The sequence below is a fragment of the Carcharodon carcharias genome, chromosome 16 (genome assembly GCF_017639515.1).
Source record: "Carcharodon carcharias isolate sCarCar2 chromosome 16, sCarCar2.pri, whole genome shotgun sequence".
Lineage (NCBI taxonomy): Eukaryota > Metazoa > Chordata > Chondrichthyes > Lamniformes > Lamnidae > Carcharodon > Carcharodon carcharias.
Window position 1 is genome coordinate 55,809,047 of NC_054482.1, and position 13,112 is coordinate 55,822,158.

The 13,112-nt window shown below is 42.3% G+C and overlaps 1 protein-coding gene across 1 annotated transcript in view; it reads left to right on the top strand.

The window, feature by feature from the left end:
* LOC121288946 (leptin receptor-like) overlaps positions 1–1,785 on the top strand; it is a 90,865-nt gene extending 89,080 nt beyond the window's left edge. Inside the window, exon 15 of the mRNA XM_041207813.1 lies at positions 259–1,785. Coding sequence (XP_041063747.1) covers positions 259–1,131 — 873 coding nt within the window. The 3' untranslated portion in view covers positions 1,132–1,785. The remainder of the gene's footprint in view (positions 1–258) is intronic.
* Positions 1,786–13,112: the final 11,327 nt, after the last annotated feature.

Sequence of the window (13,112 nt, forward strand, 5' to 3'; positions counted from 1 at the left end):
TTTATTTTAGTTTTTTCAATTATTCTGATGCAAATCAGTGAGAACATGATGGTGGGAGATTAATAAAATATGACAGATAATATCAGATATACTACCCCAATGGAACATAATTAGTTTAAAAAAACAATACTGATGAATATTGGCCAACCAGTTGTAAAAACAAAATATATGGACCTCAGCACCAATCATAACTGTTGTGTGTCCAACTTCAGTTTGTAAATCCTAAGGCTTTTACAAATCTTGTCTTTCATATTGCAGTCTGGTACTTTTGCAAACTTTTTTGGGAAACACCATGAAGGGATGATGCCTGTTGTCCCACTCCTTGTAGAACCAGAAATATTTGCTATGGCCATCGTAGAAGAGATTACACAATTTAAAGAAGACAAAGGTGTAATTGCTGTGGATCCTGTAGATGAAATAGCTTCAGAGCTACATCCAGATATATCTACTGTTGGCGCACTTTATGAAAATGAAGATTCACATGATAAAATATTAGGTGATGTGGAAACCACTTCTGCACAGAGCACAAGGCAATCGAACATTGAATATTCCAAGATTGTGATGGGTGTAAAAATAGATTCTGTCTGCAAAAAGCAAAAGTGCATGAACAGCTATTCAGATGAAGGCATGTATTCAGGTAATGAGACTGATAATTCAGGTAATGAAGGTAACAATCAATGGGAACTTGAAAACCAGGCTCTCTTGCAGCTAACACAGACTGATGAAACCAGGTCACATTCTATTAATACTTCAGAGGGCTTCTCTGAATCTCAGGACCAAGAAAACAAAGTCCTCCATAATGGAAATGGCCAAGAACTGGATTTTTGCTACTTGGGGCAGATTTCATTTGAGAACAAAACAAACTGTGACACCACAGGACACAATGCTGAAGAGTTGCCATTTCTGGAAAATTGTTTGTCAGTGGAGTTTCAAGATCCATCTGAAACCTATTCAATATCCTACCTTGATTCATTGCTGAAATTCAGCCTTAATGAAAGTCATTCTCCTCAGATGGCTCTCAGATCATATATGCCTCAATTTCATACAAAAACATATCAGTGTTCAAAAACAACCGACACAGAAGACCAAATAACATCTAACCATCTTAAAGATTTGCCTGCAATTGACTGAAGTTTTTGTCTTTGTAAGAATTATATTGTATACCTTGTTTTGTGCACTCTCTTTAAATCCATTCCAAACCCAGTATGTATGTGTAGCTGAAGTACTGACCTTCCCATGTGTGTTAAACACTTCATACTTGCATTCTTTTTAATTTGTGAAACTAGAAAGAGTGGTTAGACACAATTCAGCAAATTCATTAAAAGCCAGAGAAAATTAAATGACTCAGTAAATATTGGTGCGGTAAAGCCAAACTGCAAGACTTGCAGAAGGTAAGTTCCATTGCTTCAAAAGCATTAATTAAAAAGCAAAGTGCTTAAATCAGTCTTCATTTCAACATAGGATACAGGAAGGAAAAAGTGCATTATCAGTGGTAACTTTGGACTTTAGAGGAAAGTTCAGAAGAGGAACGGTAATAGAAGGATCAATAAATTCAGAGAGAAGAAAGATTGTGGTCGAGACGCTATCATAGTATTTCTTCCCTTAGTTATCTCAATGGTTCGAACAACGTTAAATCTAACCAAAATTAATGCAATGATAAACTTGCTGTTATTCCATCAGTGCATTACAGCCCTTAGAATTATGTATTTACATTATCATACAGTAACATAAATCCTGATTATCTTCTTTGTCTTAACCATGTGGTCCAAATATGGAGGCTCGCTGTCCATGGACCAGTACCTTTTCATTCATAGAATTTTTTTTTAATTCATTCATAGGATGTGGGTTTCACTGGCTAGGCCAACATTTATTGCCCATCCCTAGTTGCCCTTGAGAAGGTGGTGGTGAGCTGCCTTCTTGAACCGCTGCAGCCCATGTGATGTAGGTAAACCCACAGTGCTGTTAGCAAGGGAGTTCCAGGATTTTGACCCAGTGACAGTGAAGGAATGGTGATATATTTCCAGGTCAGGACGGTGAGTGAAATGGAGGGGAGCTTCCAGCTGGTGGTGATCCCACCTATCTACTGCCCTTGCCCTTCTAGATGGTAGTGGTCGTGGGTTTGGAAGGTGGTGTCTAAGGAGCCTTGTTGAATTCCTGCAGTGCATCTTGTAGATGGTACACCATGCTGCTACTGTGTATCGGTGATGGAAGGAATGAATGTTTGTGGCTGTGGTGCCAATCAAGCGGGCTGGTTTGTCCTGGACAGTATCAAGCTTCTTGAGTGTTGTTGGAGCTGCACTCATCCAGGCAAATAGGGAGTATTCCATCACACTCCTGACATGTGCCTTGTAGATGGTGGAGAGTCTTTGGGGAGCCAGGAGGTGAGCTTTTCATCACACGATTCATAGCCTCTGATCTGCTGTTGTAGCCACAGTATTTATATGGCTAGTCCAGTTCAGTTTCTGGTCAATGGTAATCCCCCCAGGATGTTGATAGTGGGGGATTCAGTGATGGTAATGCCATTGAACATCAAGGGGTGATGGTTAGATCCTCTTTTGTTGGAAATGGTCATTGTCTGACATTGTGTGGTGTGAATGTTGCCACTTGTCAGCCCAAGCCTATATATTATCCTGGTCTTGCTGCATTTTGATATGGGCTGCTTCAGTATCTGAGGAGTTGCAAATGGTGCTGAACATTGTGCAATCATCAGCACCATCCCACTTCTGATCTTATGATGGAAGGAAAGTCATTGATGAAGCAGCTAAAGACCAAGGACACAATGTTGAGGAACACCTGCAGTGATGTCCAGGAGCTGAGATGACTGACCTCCACAAAACCGCAACCATCTTCCTTTGTGCTAGATATGACTCCAATCAGTGGAGAGTTTTCCCCCTGATTCCCATTGACTCCAGTTTTGGTAGGGCTCCTTGATGCCATGCTCAGTCAAATGCGGCCTTGATGTCAAGGGCAGTCACTCTCACCTCATCTTGGGGACACGAAATGTCAACTTTGCTCTTCTTCGCCGATGCTGCCAGACTTGCTGAGTTTTTCCAGGTATTTCTGTTTTTGTTGTGTCAGTGAGCAGGTTATTGCTAAGCAAGTGCTGCTATATAGCACAGTTGATAACTGCTTCCATTACTTTACTGATGATCGAGAGTAAACTGATGGGGTGGTAATTATCCTGGTTGGATTTGTCCTGCTTTTTATGTACAGGACATACCTGGGCAATTTTCCACATAGCCAGGTAAATGCCAGTGTTGTAGCTGTACCGGGACCGCTTGGCTAAGGGCGTGGGAAATTCTGAAGCACAAATCTTCAGTACTATTGCCGGAATATTGTCAGGGCCCATAACCTTTGCAGTATTCAGTGCCTTTCAGCCATGTCTTGATATTACGTGGAGTGAATTGAATTGGCTGAAGACTGACATCCGTGATGCTGGGGTCCTCCGGAGGAGGCAGAGATGGATCATCAACTCGGCACTTCAGGCTGAAGATTTTAGCAAATGCTTATCTTTTGCACTGATGTGGACATGGGGAAGATGTTTCCATTAGTAGGAGAGACTAGGACCCGAGGGCACAGCCTCAGAGTAAAGGGAAGACCTTTTAGAACAGAGATGAGGAGAAACTTCTTTAGCCAGAGAGTGGTGAATCTATGGAATTCATTGCCACAGAAGGCTGTATTTAAGACCGAGATAGATAGGTTCTTGATTGGTAAGGGGATCAAAGGTTACAGGGAGAAGGCGGGAGAATGGGGTTGAGAAACTTATCAGCCATGATTGAATGGCTGAGCAGACGCGATGGGCCGAATAGCTTAATTTCTGCTCCTATGTCCTATGGTCTTATGGTCTTATGATGTGCTGGGCTCCCCCATCATTGAGGATGGAGAAATTTGTGCAGCCTCCTCCTCCTGTGAGTTGTTTAATTGTCCACCACCATTCACAACTGGATGTGGCAGGACTGCAGAGCTTAGTTCTGATCCATTGGTTGTGGGATCACTTAGCTCTGTCTGTCACTTGCTACTTATGCTGTTTGGCACACAAGTAGTCCTGTGTTTTGGCTTCACCAGGTCATTTTCAGGTATGCCTGGTGTTGTTCCTGATGTTCCCCCCTGCATTCTTCATTCATAGAATAAGTATTAAAATATCAGTTCATGCTATTTACATATGTAAGCAGTCTTCAATCTGTTTTCATTTTTTACACATGGAAGTTAACATTAAATAACTTACATCACTCACACCAAATGCCTTAGCACATCAGTTTTCTTTTAATCTTTCAGTTTTCTCCTTCCTACATCCTATGTTGAAATCAAGGCTCATGTAGCATTAATTTATTTTTCGACGCATTGATTGAAACGTGAATGTAATACCTTGAGGGATTTGCCCAGTGTCTACCTACGTGCATGTTTAGGTAACAACTTGCGTCATGTAAGGCAAAAGGTAATATATTTGGTTCCTGGTCCATGCTGAGTTAGCCGATCTTCAACAGTTTGGATACTACACTTATTCTTGGTGTTTCTGGGCTAGACCGGGGAAAAATCAGCTAAGATGCCCTGATTGCTATCTGGTGACTTTTATTAGAAGGTGCATGTGCAGAAATTCCAGGGAAGACAGACCAGATTTGACTGCGATCCCCATTTGAATTAAATAGCCTGTTCCATACTCTCATTTAGCCAGACATGGCAAGTAACCTTTAAATCAAGCTACTAACAATCTGCTGTTAGCTGTGAAATTGAAATCCACCAATAGCCTGTGTCCTCAGGAGAGAAGAGAGTTAGGAAAATGCATGCCTAATAAATAAATGTTATGTCCATTGTGGTAACAGTAATTGGTAATAAAGGACAGGAGAAAGATTCTAGTCCTGTTTGGTTCAGGAATATGTGCTTTCTTATGCCGCATATATGCTGCTACATATTGATTCTTGTTCTGCCCATATTCACCCAGAACAGTGCATGCAGTTCTTGTTGTTGTGTTTTTACATGAATGAAGAAGAAATTTAAATTGTTTGCTTGGTACAATTACACAGCACTGGTGCAGGTCATAACTATAATGACCATTGAATTTCCTTCAACTTAATGTTAGAAGTGTGGCTGTTAGCCCCTTTATGTGTGCAAATGGTATTTCCACCAATGTGGTTATGGCGACATTGCATTGGCAGGGCAGGAGCAGTCAGAGGGAATTGCCAACTACTGACCATATACCATGGAATTTTTCTTTCATTTTTCCCCACCATCTTGCTTGCTTTTCCCTCCAAACAATGTTTCTTATTAATTTTCTTCTGTTTATCAATAAATAGCTATTGAGAGAGCTGAAGTTTTTACTTAAAGTTACAAGCATTTCTGCTGCAGCTGCCTTATTGGAAACTGTCAATAAATCACCGACCAAGAGTGTGATCTGCTGGAGATCAGTAACCCATTGGGTTAAGACACAAATTGTCCTTGGCAATCCAAAATAAGCTACAACCTGAGTTCCTAACAAATAGGAAAATACTGTTACTGGTTTGAGATGTTAAATGATATCTGTCAACAGTGGTACCTGTTCTGTTCCTTTCCCCTCCCTTAATACAAACCACTATTAATTAGCTTCTCGGGCAGCATCTTGTCAGGCAGCATCTGTGGAGAGAAAGAGGATTAACTTTTCAACTCTGTGACCTTACATCTGAACTGTTCTGATGAAAGGCCAGAGACTTGAAATATTGGCCGGGATTTTCTGTGCCCACCGATGTCGGGCGTGTTTGGCTGCGTGAATGGACAACATAATGAGAAGGCCAAAAATCAGTTCCACAATGTCATGAAACCAGTTTGTGAACGTCTGCTCTGCTTGCCGATGGTGGGCTGTGTTCTCTGCCATTGGACATTGGGAACCTCATTGTAATATATCAGCATATCATTATAAGGCCAGACCACTGGACTCATCCACCCATCCCACCAACCCCACCCCCAGCAGATCGTCTGTCCACGTCAGCGAGAAACCATGCTGAAGTGTTTCATGACAGCATATATAAGGCATGCACTTGGCGGACTGCACTTTGCTCAGGACTTCAAGGTTTGTTTACATATCTTGCTTCAGTCAGCACTCGCAGTGATCAGTGACAGGCTTCACAGACAGCACCACATCACTTTTAGGGGGGCTTACAGGTAGGTGTCTACCTACCAGATCAGCCATACGTGGGTGGCTTTTCAATGGCGATAGGGCAAGGTCTTGCTTGGGGAAGAGGGAGAAGTGGCCTCAGGCAAGGGAAGAGGCTGTAGGGCAAGGGCTGTACTGAGGGTGTGTGTGGGGGGGCACATGTTGATCTGTGGAAGTAGCCTGAAGATGGTGAGGGCTGAGGAGGCATTCTCCAGAGGAGATGAAGCCAGATGGCCAAGTGAGGGTTTGTGTGAGAGAGTGAATGGTGATGTTCCTTGAGCTGGCAGTGAGTGAGATGCCAGTGAATGTGTGATGGGCATGAGTGTGTGAGTTTAGAGTGATGAGATGGTTGCCATACCCTGGCTGCACAAATGAGATCATTCATCCTCTATCTGCATTGGATGGCCAATGTCTTTTGTGCAACATTGGCACTGATCACCACTGCCATCGCCTACCAAGCCAGAGTGCTAATGTAGCTACCCCTCCTGCAGCTAGAGGGGGGATAGAAGACCTCACAGTGGACCTCCATGGCATCCAAAAGGCACTCGAGGGCTGCAGTCTTCTTGCCTTTCGGGGCCATGTCTTCTTTGCTGCAGTCCTAGGCTGGAAGCACTGAGCGTGACTGTACTTTAAATGTGGTGCCTGGTGTGATGAAGCGGTGAGGTGATGGCATGGCAGGCGAATGAGAGTCCGCCCACCACGGAAATGCCGTGTTTCCTGGGAATGCATAATACGTGGCGGGTTTGGGACAATATGATGTGAAAACCTGCGATTGCGGCTAGCAGATAAAATGTCGTTTTACCTGCCCGCTACCGCATTTAGTGCAAATCTGGGACAATTCCACCCATTAACTCTCATTTTCTCTTCACAGTTGCGTCCTGACCCGTTGAGCATTTCCAGTATTTTCTGCTTTTATTTCAGATTTCCAACACCTGCAGTACTTTGCTTTCCAAACCAGCATTACATGTTTTAAAAAGGCAAAAAAGATGCAGGAAATATCAGAAATGAGCACTTACCCATTCAAATATTGTATTCTGTATTTTTATTGACTTGCATTTTGTAAACAAATACATATTTACCATAAAAGCAAACTCTTACGTTATAGCTGTGTATGTTTTTAGAAGCATTCAGAATAGAAATGAGGGAATATTAAAGTGGTAAAGTGTTTATTCCCAGTCTTCTTTGAGACACAACTGCAGTTTTTGAAACTCAATCATGTGGTTCCTCGGAAATAAAATGCACTCAGGTACATTAATTGGAAATGTAAGCATGTCACTTATAGCATGTGCTGGTTTGTATAAAATTTTGAACAATTTTTCTCATACACAGTGTATAACAGGTTTGATTTGTGTCTGGAGTTATTTGTAATCCATTTTATCATTCTGTATATATAATTGTGTTTTTGAACCTGTTTGGCCTGTATATGCACACGGGCCTGAATTTTACCTTTGGCAGCTGCATGTGATCGGCGGACCCAGGAGCGGTTGGGAAATGGACCGTCAACCGTGATTGGTCCCTGACCACGATTTCATGCTGGCTGGCCAATTAACGGCCAGCCAACGTGAAATGCTCGCTGAAAAGCTCAGTGCTGCCAGGATGTGGGCAGGAAGAGGGCAGGCGATGACATCACCATGGCCGCGGGTGAGCACTGTGAGCGAGCTCCCTGAAGGTAGAAAGCTGTCTCAGGGAGCTGCAGACCTTCAAATGATTAAGTAAAGGTTTAAAAAGCTGCAAGAAAGCGTCCATGCATCACAATCAAGCACCTGAAAATATACCTCATAAAAATGCTGTCCACAGATAATTTTATTTTATTTCATAATGGAAATCTCAATCCGCCCCTGGATGAGGTTTGATCAAAAATGCAAAGGCTGCCTGGCCGATTCGCCTGTCCGCCAACTATAAGGCTGGACAGGGCACCAAAAATCAGAGCCAATTGCACCATTAATGGGCTTAATTTCCCTCTTATTTATCAGTGGGCGCACTTTTGTCTTTTGTACACGTCTGCCAAGTGAAATATTGCACGAGCGCAGCTCGGGACACTCGCCTGACAGCTTCTTGTGCTATTTTAAACCCAGTTGGCTCAGGCACGCGCCCACCCATAGAGTAGAATTCTATTATCCATGTGAGCATTTTAATCATCCATGTAATATGTCACTAGATGGATATACAGGTAAACTGTATTCATCTAAATATTAATTGTTGTTTGGGTGAGGGAAACAATGCATCATTTTTAGCTTGCAGATCCCAAAGAGAGTGAAATAGTGATGCACTGTAACACAATTCATGTATTTGTGAACAAACCAATGTTTTTTCCTGACTTCTGTTTTAATATAGACCCTTTCCTTTCATTCTCCATTTCACTACGCTCCAAAACCCTCACAGGCAGTTTGGTGCCAGGCTTTTATGGATGGTGAATAATTGAGGGAATTAATAGCCTTTTTCTGTTCCATCCTAATGAATTTTCATTTTCAATTCGAAATTGTATAAGATGGCAAGAATGTCATTGAGACCCCCGCTTGAGTGTAAATGGAAGACTTAGATTTAAACATTTGAAGTAGAATTGTAATGCTTTTGCTGTGACTCAACCAGGATCTCCTTTGTAACACCATTGGCCTGAAGTATGTCTGGTGTCAAAAAAATAAATGGACACTTTCTCTTCCTTTTTTTTTGGTCAGTTGGGTGTCTGCCACACAGGGAAATCCAGCACTATGTTTTGGAATCTCTAAGCCAAGCAACATAAAAAAATCTATATTCACCTGCAGAGTTCCTGTTTAATAAGGACAGAGTGCACACTCCTGAACCAATGGAACATATCCCACTATTCCAAATCAAGAAGTTTGGTGCACTTTGGCAGGACCAGGGATTAGGGAAGACCCCCAAACCTAAGGATATATAAGAATACATAATCTTTCACCTAACCTCAAGGTAAACTCTTCCAGCAGCTGCTATCCCTTGTCTCAGGTTTCACTTAGTCCATGTCCTCGTGTGAAAGGCTCTATCAAAGACACATGTAGTGCTGTGAGACTAACACATCTTCCAAGGTAGTCATTGACAGTTCAGAGTAGACCAGCGCTCTCCTTTCCTGCAGCATGTCCCTTTTGACCATGTCTACCTTGTAGCTTTGCCCTGGAGGACACATGGGTTAGAGGGAACCTTTATGTTGTAGGCCAAGGAATCCTGATCCATGAAGGAGAACTGTTTTGGGCACAAATCATGTACACTGTCACTGAAGAAAGTCATCATTCTCAGAAGGACATCACAGTGTTGTTGGTGGCCCCTGACACTGTTCTTTCTCCCTCATCTTATTGCATAGAGCAGCTCTTATAATTACATATGATTACTGTTCTCAGCAATTACCATATGGTGCAGAGTCTGAATCTCCCCATTGACCTGGTTCATGCTGTACAGTATGCTGCACTATTTTACTGAAACTCCGATACATCGGTCTTTACTATGTAACACCAGACCATGAAAATCTCATGGGGTAGGCAAAAAAAGAGGGAAAGCAAACTTGACACCGATTTAGGCAAAATTGTGGAGAAATCTGCTCACTGCATTAATCAAGCAAAGTTCTACAGAGCTGCAATAATCCATAAAATTTTCTAATCCTAGCTAGTCTGAAATTTACTACCCATAACTGGAAATTCCCTCCTACCTCAGCATCTTCTCTATGTTTCTCTAAATAGGCTGTCCATAGGCTCCTCAACTGTATAGCAACCATGGAAACACCAAAAATAAATCCTTCCACTTGTTTCTTATTGGATAAAAAACACAAATCTGCTCTTAGGAAAAGAAAACTCCAACATTTGTCTTCTTGTCATCCAAAGAATTGATATTCCAAAAGAGAGGTCTGATCTTTGCGGGCAATCTTTCTGCATCCATAAAGGGTCATCACTGAGGGAAGTTGAAGATTTTGGCCAAACTCATTTTGGCCAGATGTAGCCATGTGTATCTCTTAGTTATGGCAAATGATGTTCCACGCATTAAGCAGATGTTTCCAACACCCTTCAAACTCAAATTGAATCATTTGAGGTCCTGCTATCAGTCAATTATATTGAATGATGGGAGTTCACATTGTGGTACTCATTGGAGTGCCTCTGAAACACACCCAGTCAGGTCTCTCACCTTTAATCTGGTTACATGCGTGAACCTATTTTGCAGAAGCAACTGCTATCCACAACCTATCACCAATAGCTTGCCCCACCTTTAAATAAAAGTGAAGTTTAGCCCATTTGCTACACTGATACAGGGATTCAAAGGCTATGGTTTTCTGTGGTTTACACTGACAGGTTGACCTTGCCCATATCCACTTGTTTATTTACCCCAGGAATATGCTGCACTGTGGTCAGAATGGGGTGTATCTGACCAGTGTACTTCTCAAAGTGATTTTAGTGAGCAGCAGCATTACCTGTCTTGCCATAATTCCCAAAACTTACACAGATTAATAGCACTGGGATCAAAGGTATACGAGACATGTGTTTGGAATTCCTTCAGGAATTTTTCTGATTTGCCACCATAACTTGAATGGAAGTCCCAGATAGACATGTAAATAGGATTTCTGCCAATTTTCCTCCAAAGTCCTCCAATTCTGCAGGAGTTCCAAGGAAAATCTTAACGATAGTAGTCAGTGTTTCACTATTAGTACAAATTAACTAATTAATTGCATTTTTACATGTCTTCCCTGTTATCTCCTGGAAGGGGTTACTAGAAAGTTATCAAGGATGGCTCACTTTCATCCCCTCCCCCTATAATTGCAGATGGCAACTAACACCCCATCACAAAGGGTTATCTAACTTACTGCAGACAAGTGATCAAACTAGGATCATTCCTGGTACGTGTGGCTCAGCTTCACAGCTGTAAGATATTAAGGCCCTGATTTTCACTCTGTAGGTAGGTATGCAGAGTCGGGAAATTTCCTGGCTCGTTGCACCCACCTTGGGGAAAAATGCCCCAAATTTCAGGATCTTCGTTCTGGTGAGGTTGGGGGTTGTGAGGGGTGGGGGGGGGGGGGGGGAGGCAGTGGGTTGAGGTGCTGGTTGCATGCTGGGGTTGGGCCTGCTGCTTCCAGAAATGGTTTGGTGGCAACCACCGGTGTAGCCAAGGTGGGATGAATAAATGGTCTATGTCAGTGCTCTGGGACTTCATCCCAGTTGTGTGTTTGAATATGAAGCCTTCTGGTGCTATCTCCTCACCTCCCACCTACTCCCCATTAACCGCCCATTCCAATGCATGCCAACACATCAATCCACCCATCCCCAATGTCCCCTATGCCTTTCATGCCAACCTATGCCCCTCCACCCACCCCCAGTAGCCCCATATACCTTCCATGCCAAGCGATGTATCTCCACCCACCTCCAGTGGCCCATTGCAACCCCTATGCCAAACTTAGTGCCAATTCATGCCAACACATGACCCCCACTCATCCCATGGCCCCTTATAGCTTTTATGTAAACTTAGTGCCAATTCATGCCAACCAATGTCTGCCACCCACCACCCTTTTCCCTTACAACCTTCATGCCAACTCACATGGTATCCTCTATGTGCAGACCTTGGGAACCACACTGAGATGAAATAAAGTTCTAAGTATCTATTATAGGCTTATAAATACTCTCACTGATAAAAGCCAGTTCAATTCATTTAAGTACCTTCAAGTACTTAACCTTCTATAAAAACAAGCACTTGTATTCATTAGCCCACAGCAAAGACACCAGCTAATCCATTAATAACCTCTTGGAGCTGTGAATCAAATTGTGAACTTATAGCCCCCCACTGTGATAATGAGAGGTTGTGGAAATAATCAAACATTAATAATACAACAATAATAGTCCTTAGGGTTATGTCAACAAACAGCTATTAAAACTAAAAGCACCAATACTTTTCAATACTCAGACACAGACAGACTGGCTGTTTTCAAAGTTTAAAGGGATTTAAATAACTTGACAGTTTGACAGTTCACTTAAACACCTTTTACGAGCATTTACGTCTACTCTTAAAAAAAATCGTAAATCACACATGGCAAGATAAGGCCCTCACTCCAGCAAAAATAGGGTCAGTTTGAACTTGGCTTCACCAATGTGATTTGGCTGTAACTCTAGAAAAATAGCCATAATTTACCATTATGATACTTCTATTGCACAGTTTTCATTAATTCCTCATGGCCTTTAAGTGTGATTGCAAACTTATGGCGAATAATGGGCTGAGTTTGTATTGGTAGGAACTAGTGGTCACTCATGCTTGCTTATTTCACACACAATCCATTCAACAGTTGTTTAAACACAATAGTTTTGGCTAATTTAAATATAGGATGTAATGGATGGACCAACCGCACTATCTAGTCCTCAGTAATATTAATGGGTTATTTAAATGGGGTAATTTTTTGTTCTCACTACAGCAATCTGTTGCAGCCTATTGTAGAATACCCCATCACTACCCTGTGTTTGATTACTTCCCTTGTGGTGAGGATGAAAATTTGCCCTAAAATAGTCCAGCAACCATGCAAAAATGCCTCAAGGTTGGCAAGGAGCTTCAGGAAAATAAGAAAATTCATAGGGTGGCCAAGCACACAGGCAATGGGATACTGAGAACTCATTGGAAGCTTGGGAGAGAAGTGACAAAGCTGAGGGGTTTAGCGAGATAATTCCTGAGTTTGCAACCATGATGTTTAAAGGCTCTGCTGCCAAGAAAAAGCAGAGGAGAGGGGGCCGGGGGGAAACACAGCAATGCAGCAGTCAGAAAAGCAGAGGGTCTAGGCAAGGGTGTAAGATTTTTGAAAATCACATAACAGTATCGCAGCAGGGTTACAGAAGATGTGGACGACTGAGGCTTTGGGAATTATTTGAAATTGAAGAGGACTTTAAGGTCAATGTACTGGGGTTTGGTGAGTCAATAGAAGTCAGTGGAAACAAGACTACAAATCTGGGGGCAGTATAAGATAAATGGAAGAGTTCTGGACACATTGAAGTTTGTTTTCTAGTGGTTTGAAGGCCAA